The sequence below is a fragment of the Pelecanus crispus genome, chromosome 1, assembly GCF_030463565.1.
Source record: "Pelecanus crispus isolate bPelCri1 chromosome 1, bPelCri1.pri, whole genome shotgun sequence".
In the NCBI taxonomy this organism is placed as follows: Eukaryota; Metazoa; Chordata; class Aves; order Pelecaniformes; family Pelecanidae; genus Pelecanus; species Pelecanus crispus.
The window spans coordinates 204,916,033-204,932,700 of NC_134643.1; the positions used below are offsets into that span (position 1 = coordinate 204,916,033).

The 16,668-nt window shown below is 38.7% G+C and overlaps 1 protein-coding gene across 8 annotated transcripts in view; it reads left to right on the forward strand.

Moving 5' to 3' along the window:
• MTMR6 (myotubularin related protein 6) overlaps positions 1-16,285 on the forward strand; it is a 29,807-nt gene extending 13,522 nt beyond the window's left edge. For 6 of the 8 annotated variants that reach the window (XM_075715826.1, XM_075715835.1, XM_075715867.1 and 3 more), the window contains 7 exons: positions 3,873-3,982; positions 5,037-5,162; positions 6,412-6,461; positions 7,244-7,444; positions 8,170-8,304; positions 8,384-8,510; positions 10,461-16,285. In XM_075715826.1, coding sequence (XP_075571941.1) covers positions 3,873-3,982; positions 5,037-5,162; positions 6,412-6,461; positions 7,244-7,444; positions 8,170-8,304; positions 8,384-8,510; positions 10,461-10,721 — 1,010 coding nt within the window. In that variant the 3' untranslated portion in view covers positions 10,722-16,285. The remainder of the gene's footprint in view (positions 1-3,872; positions 3,983-5,036; positions 5,163-6,411; positions 6,462-7,243; positions 7,445-8,169; positions 8,305-8,383; positions 8,511-10,460) is intronic. The other 2 variants (XM_075715875.1, XM_075715850.1) reach the window with 2 other exon arrangements.
• The last annotated feature ends 383 nt before the right edge of the window (positions 16,286-16,668 follow it).

Sequence of the window (16,668 nt, forward strand, 5' to 3'; positions counted from 1 at the left end):
CTTCAGTGTGGACAAGATGACCCTGCTCCCCTGATGGGCAGACTGCCCATCTATATAATACTAATGGAAGAATCTTCACATAGTCTGAATTTGTGGCTGTGGTATTAAATATGAAGTCCAATTTTTATGTATTAAAAAATACAGTATTACATGTCAGAAGAGATTGAACTCTGATAAGCAAAAATGTTTTGCATATGTCAAGAAACAGCATTTTTGCAGGAAGTGTTTGAGGAAAAGGCTCAATAATAGCTGCTGTGGCTTGCATATATTTTGATGATGGAAGTCTGTTAACTAAGGGGTTTCATAGAATCATAGAATAGTTTGGGTTGGAAGGGACCTTTAGAGGTCATCTAGCCCAACCCCCCTGCAGTGAGCAGGGACAGCTTTAACCAGATCAGGTTGCTCAGAGCCCCATCCAACCTGACCTTGAATTTTGCCAGGGATGGGGCCTCTACCACCTCTCTGGGCAACCTGTTCCAGTGCTTCACCACCCTCATTGTAAAAAACTTCTTTCTAATGTCTAGTCTAAACCTATTCTTCTTTAGTTTAAATCCATTACTCCTTGTCCTGTCACAACAGGCCTTGCTAAAAAGATTCTCCCATCTTTCCTGTAGGCCCCCTTTAAGTACTGGAAGGTTGCAGTAAGGTCTCCTCGCAGCCTTGTCTTCTCTAGACTGAACAACCCCAACTCTCTCAGCCTGGCCTCATAGGAGAGGTGCTCCAGCCCTCGGATCATTTTTGTGGCCCTCCTCTGGACCCACTCCAGCAGGTCCATGTCCTTCTTGTGCTGAGGGCCCCAGAGCTGGACGCAGTGCTCCAGGTGAGGTCTTACCAGAGCAGAGTAGAGAGGCAGAATCCCCTCCCTCGACCTGCTGGCCATGCTTCTTTTGATGCAGCCCAGGATACAGTTGGCTTTCTGGGCTGCAAGTGCACATTGGTGGCTCATGTCCAGCTTTTCATCCACCAGTACCCCAAGTCCTTCTCCGCAGGGCTGCTCTCAATCTCTTCATGCCCCAGCCTGTACTGATGTTGCCCCATCCCAGGTGCAGGACCTTGCACTTGGCCTTGTTGAACCTCATGAGGTTCACACAGGCCCACCTCTCCAGCTTGTCCAGGTCCTTCTGGATGACATCTCGTCCTCCTGGTGTGTCAACCGCACCACTCAGCTTGGTCTCATCTGCAAACTTGCTGAGGGTGCACTCGATCCCATTGTCTATGTCATTGATGAAGATGTTAACTAGCACTGGTCCCAGTATGGACCCCTGAGGGACCCCACTTGTCATCGGTCTCCATGTGGACATTGAGCCATTGACCACGACCCTCTGGATGCGACCATCCAACCAATTCCTTATCCATCGAACAGTCCACCCATCAAACCCATACCTCTCTAATTTAGAGAAGGATGTTGTGGGGGACTGGGTTTCTGTGGGTTATGTGGAGTGTCTGTATGGGGGATGGGATGGTTTGGCTTTTTTCATTTGTTAAAAACAAACTTTGCCCTCAAACCACTCTGCTTCAGTCTGCAGGTTCCAGTCACCTCTCAAACTGCTGCCTGAGGCATTGCTAGTAGTGTGTATAAGGACAATCGAACAATGGAACATTGAGGGTTTGGGGCTCACATGCATGCAATCCATGTTTTTATGATGGGATCCATATAGCCAAAACTGTCTTGAATGGTAGTTATTATGAAGTAGCTAAACATCTTAGTGTACCATAAATCACTTTGACCTTTTTAGGGACCATAAGGGACTGGAAATTATTCCCACACACCGCCCCCCCCCCCCAGCATGTAAGTGTCAAAACAGTGTGAATGCAATGTCTTTATTTCATCACTAAGTAGTATAAAAATGTCTGTTAATCCACAGAAATGGAAAGTAATTCTTGGGGCTCAACATATGTGTTCTTATCTCTGCCTTGGCTTGTAAAAATACAGAAATCTAGCTAGAAGGGGGAAATACTAGTGGTGAAATATTTCTACTAAGCTGAAAATTCTAATCAAAAGCAGATTTTTGACAACAGTATCTGGGTGAAAACAAATTGAGGGCTGGAAGCCTGTGTGTTTTCTAGCTGAAAGCTTGTGCTTTAAACCATAAGTTACAGATTGTAGGGGTGAGCAGCCATGAATAGTGCCTCTAGACACTGCCTTGTCAGTCCAATCTTTTCCCTGCAGATGTTTGAATTTCCAGATATTTGAATATTTTTAGTTTCTTCCTTTATCATAGAGTGGTGGACCTGTTTGTGTACTGTTGTGATTGAACAGGTGTATGGAACCACTTGTGTAGAGAGAGTGTGAGATAGTTGAAAGGATCAAGTAGTTCTCAGCTGATTTTCTTCCATGTGCTAGACCTATCACAAGCAGAACTCTTGCCTAATGATGCTCTCTCTCAAAGACCAGGGAAAGCTAGCATCACTTCTGCTGCTTTTACTGGTATTTACAGACTAACCTTTAAAATTTTACCTCATTGTGCTATGGTTTGCACAAAACTATAGATAGTTTTGTAGATGACAAGGATCTATGGGCTTTAGAAAAGGTGCTGTGATGCTTATTTGGAAGCCTGTCTTTGTTATAGCATTCAACAGCAACTGGCATTATAACTCTTCTTGAGCAGTGGGGAGCATACCAAAATTTGTATGGATGAAAGCAGAGAAGCATGTAGTGCAGATACAGGAAAGCTCTGCAAGGCAGTGGTTTAAGAGTTTATGGCCTTCATTACATCAGGGGACTTGACTGAACATGAAACTGCATCACAGAATGACTTGGATTTTGTTCTCTACTTTCCCTACTGACTCACTTCTTCCCATAGTCAGAGATAAAGGTTACTCTGCAGCTGCTGTGTGAATATCCCCACAGATAGCTTTTGGCTACAGAGCCTTTTTATTTTCGTTTGGGGCCCACTAGCTTAGAATCACAGAATCATTTAGGCTGAAAAAGATCTTTAAGATCATCAAGTCCAACTGTTAAGCTTGGCAGAAAGTAAGCTTCTACTGTGTCAGGGGCAGGTATTTTTGTAGATGGTAACCTCGGGTATCTTCTCTTAAAATCACACACAGCTGAAGCTATATTAGCCAGCAAATATTTCTTATTGCCAGAAACTTGTCATATTTGGACAGTAATGTAACTGTGTGAGTTGCTATTCAAAATCGCACAAGAACCAGGCTATCTGTCTCATTTGTGAATTGGTAAGTGTCCATGTGAGAAACTTTCAGTGTACCTCTACACCTCTTGCCGCTATGCTGCAAGGCATCTTTCCTTTAACTTGAGTTCTTCCTTGCTCTCTCAGTTGGCATTATTGTTACAGGATCAAATTATACTAGGGAAGAATGGTAGAGATCAGTCAGAATTGTAGTATGTCAAGTCTGGAGGTAGACAAAATCTCAATGGTTTTCAGTTCACCACAATGTCCTTGTACTGCACTCACTTTATTCTCCTAAACAGAGTGGAGAAGATAACGAAACTCTGGCAGTCTGACTACTCTGAACTGCGTATACTGTCTGGATGCAGTTAATTCCTACTAGTAGTTGTAACTTTTAAGTATTTCTGGTAAGCTTTTGGCATTTGCGTTGCCTTCCTTGGTAAGGCTCCCTATTGGGGATAACCAGTGTATTTACTTTGAATGTTAACTTTGTCAAAAAGACACAAAGATCTTACTCTTGTCACTCATGGTTACTGTAGTTCTACAGAGTTGAATTTTGGGTGGAGAATGTTTTGTAGTACCCCTCTCTTAATCATTTGAGTGGTGGTTTCCTGAAAGATTTCTAATCAACTTACAATATAGGACATCAGAAACAATAAACAATTATTCTTCTTTTTCCATTGCAGGGTGTAGGTAGCTGCAACTGTTTAAAGCTTTCTAACTCTTGGTTTCTTTCAGTCAGTGGCACAAAGGGTTTGTCTGTCAATGACTTTTTGTCTGGCTTGGAGAATTCTGGATGGCTGCGTCATATCAAAGCTGTGTTGGATGCTGCTGTCTTCCTAGTCAAGGTAACTTGCATGCTGCTGCTTTATTTGATGGGAAGTTGACTTGCTACCAGTAAGGCAAAATTATACTTAATATTACATAATGTGTGAAAATTCTGCAATTGACCTGTTTGGAGGTAGATGCTTAGTATACACCAATACATCTGATATGCTTTTTAAGTATTATGTGTTTCTTTACAATTGGAGATGTTAAATATGCCAGCTAATGTTTTGGGATTTTTTTGAATGCTGTTTGGTCACCTTACTGGGAGATGAAGGCATTCTTATGCTCCCTGGTTCTTTTAGGTATTTATGAAAGGTGTAACTACTTTGGAGGTGGATGGAGCAAACAGAAGTCCTGGGGGCACTAATTGCAGAGCAGGCAAACTAGCTATGCTGACTTCATTTGGCAAGGAAATGGGACTCCTTTATGAAGAATTCAGAGGAACAATTGCCTTTCAGGCACTTATGAAGCCAAGGGGGGGCTGGGTGAAGAAAAAACCTGGATCTCTTTTTTTTTTTTTTTTACTAGGTGAAATAACAAGCAGTTACTTTAGTTAGTAGTGGATACTTCTCCTAAAGCTGATCCTCAAAAATATCTGGGCTAACAGGATTTGAATTCCTAGCTGAAGCTAGTAAGCATTTCCTAGTCCTTAGCTTTTCTGTAGTATAATGATGAACAAGTGCGTATCTTTGATGTATTTGTTGTTTCGTTTTTTTTAACCTGTTTGGTCTGTAATATGTAGTCCACTTCTTTCTTAGTATGCATTGCAAGGGGGTTTTATAAGTTTAGTTTTATATGGGGTAGAAAGAGAACTGGGAACTACTGCAGATGTTGTTATCTTGTGCCAAGGTGGTGGTGAAATTTCTTTTCTTTATAAAGATTTTTCTATACTTTCATGGAGAGAAGTTCCTAGCTTTCTGATTGTATCAAATCCTTTCCTCATAATAGACCATTTTATTTAACAAAGCCAGAAAAATGTTTATGCTGTGAGTTTGGAATAAATGTAGCTTTTTTTATTTACTAAATTCTGACTTTTGTCTAGAACATTCACTAAGAAACAACTGTATTTTGCAGGCAATAGCAGTTGAGAGCGCAAGTGTATTAGTGCACTGCTCAGATGGCTGGGATAGGACTTCCCAAGTTTGTTCTCTTGGAGCTCTCTTACTAGATTCCTATTACAGAACAATCAAAGGATTCATGGTAAGCAAGCTGTTGCATTGTTGAGGAGTTCCCTAGTAAATGAAGGATGTAAAATGTTTGAGTGTGAAAGGGAACGGTGTAAACATACTGATCTCTCTTTTTTTGTAGTTACAAATATAAAATAAGACTTGCAGTACACTGATAAATCTTTCCTTTAGAAATACTTTGCTACTGGGAAGAACCATTTATTTAAAATCTAAAAACTGAAATACAAATAGCAGATTGCAACACTTCTGTAGGGTGCCTAAAGCAATGATTGCCTTTTGCATCTGAAAAAGCCCCTTATCTACGACATACAAGGATTCCAAAGTGCTTATGTGAGATAGTAGATGTACTAAATTATAGTAGCTCTGTGCTTTTATCACTTGTCCCAAAATCAACATTATTAAAATGTAAAAATGACAGCTCCCCCAGTGACAGAGACCTGACGATGTTTAAGCAATCTAAATTTCTTCATCTTTCTATAGAGAGAAATTCCGGTGTGATTATTCCAAATTTCAGAGTAGGAAAATCAATGGTGTTTTGCAGTAGTAATACAACTAATAATGCAACTCCTGAAAGATAGTACATAAAACTAGTTCCATGTATTGGTTAGAACTAACTGCCACAAATATTACAAGAAACAAAAGTGAAGTTGAGGAGGAATTAGAAGAGGATTCATTTCTTGTGAATAGTGAGAATGTGTTTAATCTTTAGGGAAGTTATTTAATCTCTTTTGTTTTTCAGTCCTCACTGTCAATTAGATTTCTGGGAAAACTTCTGCAATGGGCAGGCAGTCCTGTGTTCCTTTTGGTGCTTGATACTGTGACTGAAGTCATAAAACAAGCTACTGTTGATATTAACAAGCTACAAAATGTTACAAAAGATTATATTGTGTGGTTTTATGTAAACTATAATAGCAGGAATGCAATACTAAATTTTTTTCCTATACTTTGCAATTTCTTGCAAGTTGGTGGATAATCTACTTGTGAAGTTATACAACATTAGTATACTAAAGCGAGCCTGGCTTAGCAGCAGTTATCTGATTGTCAACTTGCTAAACTCTTTTACTAGTTTTAGAAATATGATTTGAGAATCTCTTGTGAAAGAATTCCAAGGAAACAAAGGAACTAACAGGTGACAAATAATTACTCCTACTGTAGTTTGACTCCAATTTAAAATTCAACATACCGATAACCTGTGGGGTTAATACTATAGATGTACAATTGAGTAACGTTTCATGTGAGATTTTGTTTTTCTTACCCTCTAGGTCTTGATAGAGAAAGACTGGATCTCTTTTGGGCACAAGTTCTCTGACAGGTAGTTCACTTCCAATACAGTAAAATATATCAGTGAACTGAACTAAGTATTCTTAAAAACAAAAGACAACTTGTGGATGTTAAACTACTGCAGTGTTGCTAGAAACTTTGCAATGAGTAAGCTATTTTCAGTAGACAATGCACTCTGTGTGTTGCTATTTATTCAAATATCTATTGGATAATTGATTTATGTTATAGACATAAATTTCTAGTGCTACCAGTGCCTCACTCTCAGATGTCAATGACTGCAGCTAGGTCTGCATGTATGCATAGACAGTGCAAAACCAATCTAAAGCTGTGTCCCGGCTAGTTAAGCGATATAAAACAGTTCTGATATCTCATAAAAATGAGTTTACATTTATGTTTATTTTAATGATGGAGTCACACCTACCTTTAGAAGTCCTGTATGTTAAGAGTTCTGTGTTTTCCCTTGATCTGCCTATCATCAGCTATGATGGTAGCCTTACTGCTATTTACTGCTTATTAATTTGCTTTTAGCTGGTGTACTCCAAATGTTGGCTATGGAAGTAAGACACAAAGGAACTTAACTGTCTTCTGTTGCTTTTCTGTACTGAATACAGATGTGTGATTACTTACAAGTCAGAAAAATAGGTTAAATATAGACTTATTTCTATTCAAAAATTGCCCCAGTTCTCAAAGTTAGGTGCTTAATCTCCAAACCAAAGCTAGTGTCAAATTAATGTGCTGTCATTTAAAAACAACTAAGACTTTTTTGATTTCTAACTTAAACCGGTTTTGATCTGTTTACGGAATCTTTTTCAGGTGTTGTCAGCTGGATGGTGATCCAAAAGAGATCTCACCAGTATTCACCCAGTTTTTAGAAAGTGTGTGGAATCTGACTGAGCAGTTCCCACAAGCCTTTGAGTACAATGAAGCTTTCCTCCTTCAGATCCATGAACATGTCCATTCATGCCAGTTTGGTAACTTCCTTGGAAACTGCCAAAAAGAGCGAGAAGAACTAAAGTAAGCAGACATATTGTAATGTGTCTTTTGTTTATTCTGGCAGACTAAGAACTCCTGTGAATCTTCTTCATTTTGGGCTCTGAATAGAAATAGAGACAGGACTGGTAGTACTGAAAATGCTGAACTGCATCAGGGAACAGCAGTGCTTCTCGTGCTTTTGCACACTGAAGACAGTCTTTCTAATTCTGGGAGAAAATCCCATGCCCATTTTTCAAAGGGAAAGTTAAGGCTTCTTTCTCCCCTCCCACCCTAAAAATAGGTAAGCTTAAGTTTGGAAGTATCACTTAATTCCCTCCCCCAGTCTATTTTTAGGTAACTTTAAAATTCTTGCCTGCCTAAGACTAATTACTGTCAGTTAGAAGTATTAATAGGATGTCTCCTAATGCTTTCACTTGGAAAACTTCTGTAAAGTTTTCATCAGTTCATCTTTGTTTCAAACTGTATTTTAAAACCGTTTATTGCAGGTAGGCAAAACTTGCACAGCATAAGGAGTAGTACTTCTAAAACTGACAGTTTTATCCAACCTTAGCATATGCCAAGAAGAAGCTGATTTTACTAAGAGCTTATTTTTTTGAATTATATATTTGAATTATATAATTCAATATTTATAAGTATTTCTGGTAACTTCTTTTAAAAAAGTTAAGATCGATTTGTTATGTTGAGTTGAGCAGCTTCTGTTTTTGCTTGGAGTCAGTGTTTTGACCTTGATCTCTTCTTGCTTAAAGACTAAAAGAGAAGACATATTCTTTGTGGCCGTTCCTTCTGGATGAACAAAAGAAGTATCAGAATCCTCTGTATAATCCAGATTTTTCTCCAGAACTAACTCTTTTGGAGCCTAATACGGTATCATTCAATTTTAAGTAAGTTTAAATTATATGCAGTATCTCTTCTTCAATTTTGTCTTTATCCTGTGTAGTTAAAACTGTCTGCTGCATGCAGGTTTTGGAGAAATATGTACCATCAGTTTGATCGAAGTATGCATCCCAGGCAATCTGTGTTCAATCTTATAATGAACATGAGTGAACAAAATAAACAACTGGAGGAAGACATTAAAGAACTGGAAGCTGTAAGTATTACAAAATAAGTGTGTGTACTTGTGACTTGTTCTTCAAAATCACGTTTATAGTCTGCAATAGTGCTGCTAGCTTTCACATGAATGTCACTACTGTATGGCCTAGCACTTAGTCTATGTAATGTTGACTTTGACTTTCAGTGTATGCTTCTGTGCTGAATGCCAGACTATGCAGCCAATGTTTTGCTCTTAGGCACAATTTGTTTTGCTTTACTGATGGACTGTATTACGTAGAAGTGCTCCTACTATCAAAGCATTACTGAAGATGGCTTAATGTGGGTTAAATTTATGTGAAACTTATCTTAAGTAACAAGGTACCCATCATAGCTACAGCTGTGCTGGTAAACCAAAGACTGAAAATGTTTTATTTCCATTATAGCTACTAAAATGGACACAGTAAGTATTGTCCTTCTTCTAACTTCATATGCAGGTGCATGCTGTTGTAAGTCATCATAATTATGGGGCATATATGTCGCAATGCTTATTTGAAGACAGGGCTAAATCCAGAGATCAGATTTCTATAAATGACTTCTACTAGGTGCTACAGTAAACAGCCAGGAAAGACTGAACAGTGTATCTCACTTTATTCTCATATGACTTAATCAGTGGCTTTTAATTGATACTTCATTCTAGTCAGTTAAGGTGCTGAAACTTCTGAGTAATACCTTCTAAAAAATGCAAGAGTTTTCTCATTATCAGTTTTACTTCTTTTGTGTGGCTAAAAATGGTAACACAACTCCTGCATATGATGTTGCGGGGAGGGGAAGTACAGCTTTTCTAGGAGGAAAGATTTTATTAAACTGATCCTACTGTAATGTAATGAATGCAGGTCACTTAAACTGTATCAAATCTTAATTGCATATTTAAAAGTTTTTATACAATGGAAGCAGCAAGATGAAGACTCAAGATGAAGCAAGCTGGAAGAATAAACAAGATGTAAAGTGAAGTCTCAGATTTTAATTTTCTAGAACCTTGTTCCAAGGTGTTAACTTCACCTGAGCCTATGTTTCTCACTTGAGTGGTGAAGAGATGTAGTTGTTTGAAATCTTGATGTATACTTCCCTACAGCTGTTTCCATCTTCAAAAAGTCAGTGTCAAGAGACACCCAAGTCTTCTGGGCTCCGTCTCAGTTCTAATAGAACACAAACACATCAACGAAAAAAAACAGTTCAGTTTAACTAGTTCAAGCTCCCAGTTACTGGGTGAGATTGTTTGAATTAAAAAAACAAAACAAAACCAAACTGATGTCTGCCCCCTTCCCCCCTCCCCCTCCCAAAAAAAACCAACCCCAAACAACCCACAAACCAACCAAAGAACAAAACCCAAAATAACATTAATCTAAATCTTTCTTTTTCACTTGCTCATTGCTTGCAGGGTAGGTCCTTTCCTCCAGTCCTGCTTTCTAGTTGACATCTTTTAGTTTATTCCTGCATTTGGACAAACTGTATTGGCCTTTTTCAGATCTAAAGGAAAAGTCTTTTAGAAGGTTTTTAGGAAAGACATAAGGGCTTAGGTATGAAACTGCTCTTTGTCTTTAAGAGACTTGTGGTCTACTGCAAGGTCTCTGCTTGCTAATGGTACCAAGGCCTGGCTTCCTCTGCCTGTACTCAAGAAAGTATTGCCATCTTGATAACAACCAACCAAAGGGCAAGCCTGGAAGAACCTCTCCTTCTCTATGGATGTTGACAGGCAACCTTTCTGTCTTCTGCTCAGCAGCAAATTTTAAGTATACAGTGCTTGTAGCATCTGCTGTGAACTGTGGGGGAAAAATGTCTTACCCTAACATTTAATAATACTGTTACATATCTAACCTAGGGTATGTAATACAGGGTTCTGCAGACACCGAGCTGGCCAGCAAAACAAGTGGATTTGCTTCCTTTCAAAGCAGAATATTATCAGTAAAGCAGTCATGCTCACTGTTAGTAACTGTTCTCTATATTTCAGAAAATAAAGCAGAGAAGTGGGCAGTCAGATGCAATCCTTGTGAAGGAACATCAGCAGTCTGCTCATCCTGCACCCATGGCACTGAAGAGCCCTCCATGCTTCAAGAAGGAGCAGCCACTGATCCCTGTGAATGATGCTGTAAGAACTATAGAGGGCAGCAACACAGCAGACAATCGCTACAGTGAATTTGTGGCCGAGTTCTCGAAAGCTGAGCCTGCTGTTGTCAGCTTGGAGTACGGAGTAGCCAGGATGACCTGCTAATTAAAATCGGGCACTGTGCTCCTCTTCTAGACTGACTGAATTAAGAGCTGGATTATTTTGAGGATGGGTCTGTCCTGCATGACCAAAACATGATTTGTATATCAGCAAATTTTGTTAATGTAGACTAGAACAGCATGCTAGTTGTCAAGTGTTTGCTGTTCTCTTAAGAAAAAAAAGTGTAGTTGTGTTTTAAAAGAAATAGGGGCATTTGGTAAGTAGTGACTAAATATCAAGGAATGGTATGTCTTTGGACTTAAGTCAGTTTGCACTAAATTGATTAAAACAGTAATACTACTTTATTCAGTATAGGAAAACACAGGTGGTCTTTCATGGATTGATTTTATTTGGGCAAGAAAACTTGAGCTTTCTATTTTAGGAACTGAAGCTACATGTATATATTGCATATGATATGAATATGTATACCCTTGTTTAATGTCACCCAGTACTAACTTTCAGTGTATTAAGTGCCATGGAAAAGTACAATGTATTTCAAATCATAAATAGTTGGCCTTAAACCTGTCAGATCAATGATACTGTTGTCCTTTACTATGGCAGTCTACCTGGCTCTGTTTACATTGTGTTTGCTCAAATTGTTATATTCAGTCCTGCTTTAAGGAAATAAGGAATGAAGCATGCCTAAGCTGGCACGGCCTTTCAGCAAATAGCTATATGAATGTTAACTTATCACTGAAGACTGTTCTTTCTTCCAGTTCCTCCATTTAAAATGTAACAGATTGGCCTGCTTTTCTTCTCTGGCAGCTCACTAGATTGAGCATCTTTGAAGCTACAGGTTGTGTCTGACCTTAAAAGTTTTGATTTGTGGCAAGGTATTTAAGTGTAGAGTAAAAAGATTAAAACATGCCATGTAAGAAAACAAAACTCAGCCAATAACTGAACTGTGAAGTTCATTCAGATTGTTTACTGTGCACTGTGCAGCTGTTCAAGTTGCAAGAATGGAAGCAAAAGTTTTGGAAGTGTAGTCTATTGACATTGTTCCCAAGTGCAGAAGAAGTCATTTATGTGTCCAAAGCTCAGGAGAAACTGAGTGCCTCCTAAATCTTTCATTAGAAGAAGAGTTTAGTTTTTAGTGTAAAAACTTGTCCAACCTGTGCATATTTTAAGTAATTTCAGTACCATCTGGAGATCTTTATGTAATTGGAGGGAGGACAAAAACTTCTTCTAGCAGGATGCAGTAGAGATCATGGGACATAAGAAAAAAGGGGGAAACTTAGTTTGTAAGCTTAATTATGTAGCTGTAACCTTTGAGTAAGGGAGCAGGTTTCTGCTGAACTTTGTCTTGTGATGGATTTTCTGAGCAGATAACAGAATAGGGAAGATAAATGCTGGTGCCTGGTTCTTAAATAGAGGTATAAAATATAACTTTGGGTATTAAGATCTGTAGGTATGATGCTAGATTAATGCTGCTGACCTTTTATCTCTGGATTTAAATAATTTTTGGCTACAAGTGAAAACGAGTTTATTCTCACCCTAATCCCTGAAGTCTGTTTTGTTAAAATTACTGGTGTGCCACACACAACTTGACAAAATTGGCAGCATTTCCTTCTGCACCATATTTGATTCAGGAGTCTCTTAACAAGGCCAGTATAGGTCATGATCAAGTTGCACTTGTGAAGCTGTCTGGGAGGAATTAACTGTGACTCCTGGATTTGAGTATTAATTCACCCATTTCACTAATTTGTTTCTTAAAAGTCTATAAATGTAAATAAAGGTTCATAAGTATTTTTATTCCCAAGGATATGAGCATAGTGTCATCTTTAAAAGACATTATCCAGTCATTTAAACATGTTTAGAATTTTTCCACTAGAGGTTTTGATAGTTTCATGTTTGCACAGTGGTGCCTTACAGGGTTGCAGCAAGAGAGGTTTTTGTGCCTTGTTATTTATTGTCTCCCCTTCTCCCTCACCTTCTGTATCAACTTGGTTCTGTGGTTTTCCTTTGGAAAAACATCTTGTATGTTAAGCTTGTGTTGTATCTCAGTAGTAACAAATTTATCACTGACAATATAGGTAAGTGTTATCAATTTGTACTTGTTTGTTTTACTATTTAGCTGCTCTGGTGTGCCATGTACACTTCATATTTATTGTTTAGAGTTTATAGACTCAAAAGATTATATTAAGCTTTTTTGCAAATATTGTTGTATGTCGTTTTTACTCTAACAACCATCTAGAGTACCCCTGTATTCAAGGCTTTTAAAGAGAAGATCTGTTCCTTTTCAGTACTGTTAAAGTGAGGTTTTTATTTCAGTCTTCAGGCCCTTTTATTGGCAGAGTTCACTTCTTAGCAAAAGGAATTGGGATGCCTTTTTATTTTACATCAAGGTAGGCATGTTAGGTCAGCTTTAAAATGCCATAAAACTATCTGCTCAAGCACAGAACCTGTTTCTTTATCAAAAACTACAATACTTACCGATCTGAAGTAAATATTCTATTCCAGTTAATATGCGAATAGAGTTTTATAAGGCTGTTTTGTAGAGCAGCCTTCTTATAAAGTCCAGATAGTTCTGCCAACTCAGCCCCCAGGGTAGCCAGTGAGAAAAGTTCCTGCAGAGAGGCAGCTGTCACTTCTCATTTGCTGTTTAGGCTTAAGCCAAAACTACCTAAAGCACATGGAAAGCACATGGGACCTGTGGTGAAGTAAATAGATGGTACCAAAGTGAGCTCCAACAGAAAGCTTGGCAGGATGGCCAGGACTCAGCACAGTGGGACTGTTCCGTGTCCTTCAACAAGGGTTTAAAAAACATCAAGCAAGTTGGCTAAACTGTGGCAGAAGCTGTCTGGAAGCAGAAAGAATTTTAATTTTTATTTCAGTGGATGAACTTTTCATCATCACGAACATGCTGCTTCAGGAGCAGTTACAATACTGAAAGGTGCCTGGTACAGCTCAAAATAATGTGCAGAACTCTTTCAAGCTGCAGCATTAACATGTAGTTGGTACACTCACCAGTTGCTTGGGAACATAATGTCCCAGATAAAAAGATACTGTAGTTGATTGTGCTCTATTGGTTGCAAGACTTTGGCACCTGTCAGTTCTGTGCTTCGTCTTGAGAAGGTCTCGGTAAAGTCTTTGGGTTTCTACGTTTTGTGCTGTGCTTGATCTTCTTTCCAAACTGAACGCTATAAAAGAGAGAGAATTCCTTTTAACTAACCAAGCTGATGGTCTCACCTGAGCAACTAAAACTGATTTCACTTTGTACTCTAGGCTATTTAAAATATTTCTTTCACTAGTATGAAGAGAGTTGGGCTTATTTTGGGGAGGCTTGCTATTGTCATAATGTATTCTTCAATACAAGTTTAAACATCCAACTGTTCTGTTTTGTAGGATGACTGCCAAATCAACAGACTAGGAAATTAATTAAGCAACACTGAACTGAGCCTGTGCATTTTCCACACATGTCCAATTACTAGTGACCTAAATCTAGGGCAAAAGCCTGAAGTCTGGAGAGTGCATTTAAAGAATTGGAACAGCATCCTTCCATAAAACTGCATAGCCCTATGTGGAACAAATGCCCTAATATAATGTTCTTTTAGAGGGAAAGCTATCACAAATTGAGCTCTGACAGTTTGATGTGCCTCATCCTCAGGGTAAGGACACTGGAGAATGCCTTGCTGGGAAAGCTGATGTGTTCTTCCTCCGTAGCTGCTGCTTTCTAAGGCCTTTTGGTAAAGTAACACATCGGCAAATCTCCGAGAACTTGCTACCCCTGTTCCGGTAACAAAGCACATAACTGGATGCACAGTTGGGCTGAAAGTGGGGCTGGGGTAGCTTGGCTTTACTGTCCTCTTAAGGAAGTGACACAGTAATATAAAGAAATTGGATGTTAAAATAGCACAGGGTACATGCTGTCAACATCTGTTCTTTAGGGTCCTGCCCTGCTCTTGAGCAAGTGTGGCTAGCATGAGGGCCTCACATAAGCATGTGATTGCTTTCTAGTTAGTTTAAAGATAATCTGATTTCAAACTAGATCATCCCTCCACAGTGGTAATTTATAGATCTTTAGGTCAGAACCTAAAGGTTGCTCTTGAAACTTGTTCAGTTGCTAATAGTTCTAAACCTGTAGCCGATCATAGACTTAAGTATATTGGTTGCGAAACCTATATAACCTTTAGGATTAGATCTTTAGATTATACTGAAGTCTGCTCTGACTTGCTTTCACCATTTATACCACACTTGCCTCCAAGTGTTGCTTATTGTGGTGCTTGATATCTGTCCTTCAGGTGTAACAGGCTTCTTAATGCTTTGGATGTTTCAAAAACTGGGAAGTACTGCAATTTTCCTCCACTATTCTGAAGGCTCAGATTAGTGAACGGTATGGGTGAGCGTATGTTTGATCTAGCTAGCTTGACCTGCCTACATGTTAAATAGCATTGAAAATCAGTACGGTGTTGTAATTCAGTGGTGCGACTTCTGTGTGCACAATAGGCTTAAGGAAGAGGATGTAGCTGGGACCCTTGTCACAGCATGTAGCAAGGAACAGGACCCTGCTGGGGTGTGACTCATAAAAAGTAGAAGCAGCGGAGCTGTTTTGAAGTCCAGCAGCAGCTCAGGGACTTGAGGTTGGAAGGTCAGAGGCATGCTGCTTCGGAGATCAGTTTCCAGGTCCCAGAGAATTCAGTGACCTGGTCTATTAAACAATTGCAGCTGAGCAATTCTGCACTGGCATCAATTCTGCACAAGCAACAGAAAATAAATATGGATCTGTGTTTCTTAATCTACTGGCTTCAAGTAATAAATGTCCTGGTGGTGACTTTGAAATTGTTGTGCGATATTTCATTTATTCTTGTTTATAGTTTAACTCTGAGGTCAGTTGTATACTGTTTATAAGTAAGTGGGGTTATAGTTTTTGACACTTACTATAAAAGTCTTTCCCATCTTAATGACAAGGTTAGCATGTACATATCTCGTGCTTTGTATTTCTGCATATATTTCTGCTGAACATTTTTCTTGCAAGTAGGCAGCCTTGGTGAAGTCCCATGCTGCCCCACAAAGGCATTCCTCATTACCTAGTATTACAGAATGGTTTCATTGCTTTCCAATCTTACAGTTTATCTTTACGGCTGTCTGTTGGCAATGTCCCTTGACGAACATCTTTCCATCAAAGAAAACGGGTTTCTTGTTTCTCTGTATCTCAGGGATTTTTACCCCTGAACTAGTGAACTTGAAAAATATTGCATATTCTCCCTTTCAGGGCTTCTGAGTGCCTGTTGACTTCCACAGTCAGTTTACTTACACATTTTAACTTCAGACCTGGCTATTTAAAAAGAAAAAAAAAAAATTCAAATGTAGGATGTGGCAAAGGGAAAGAAAACTGTTTTCATTGTAATGTATCTGAAAGACTGGCTGTTTCACTAGCATTTATTGCTCTGTAACGCTCTCTGTAAAAGTCATTTATGTGTGCGCTGGGATCGTGCTTGATGTATATTCCTGAAGAAACTTTAGCAAATGGAGTTTTGTAATATTTTATTTGTACGTGTTTTGAAAATCCATAAAGCTTAAAATAAAATGATCTTAATATTGCCAATCTAACTGGGCATTAAATAGTCCGTTTATAATAGCAGTGTATGAACATTAAACCTTGAATAAGATTTTCATTGTATGGGTGAATCATCTGATACAGGCTATAGAGTACAGAAATGACTTGGCCTATTTATCCATTTCTTGAAGAATCCTGTAACTTTTAGATATGGAAGACTGGCTCAGCTTTGTGGTATTGACTCTAGACTGCTGGTCTGTTAATTACAAACACTATTCTGTGCTTAAATTAAGAGTTAAGTGTCAGGAAGAGAGAGCTCTGTGTTTACGTAGCATTGCCATTACTCCATACTTAGTAATCCAGATCGGTGTTTTTCAACAGCTCCAATAAATCTGGTTAGGAAATTGGAATAATTTTCTGAAAACACCAGTTTCTCTTCTCTGACTTTTCCATTAA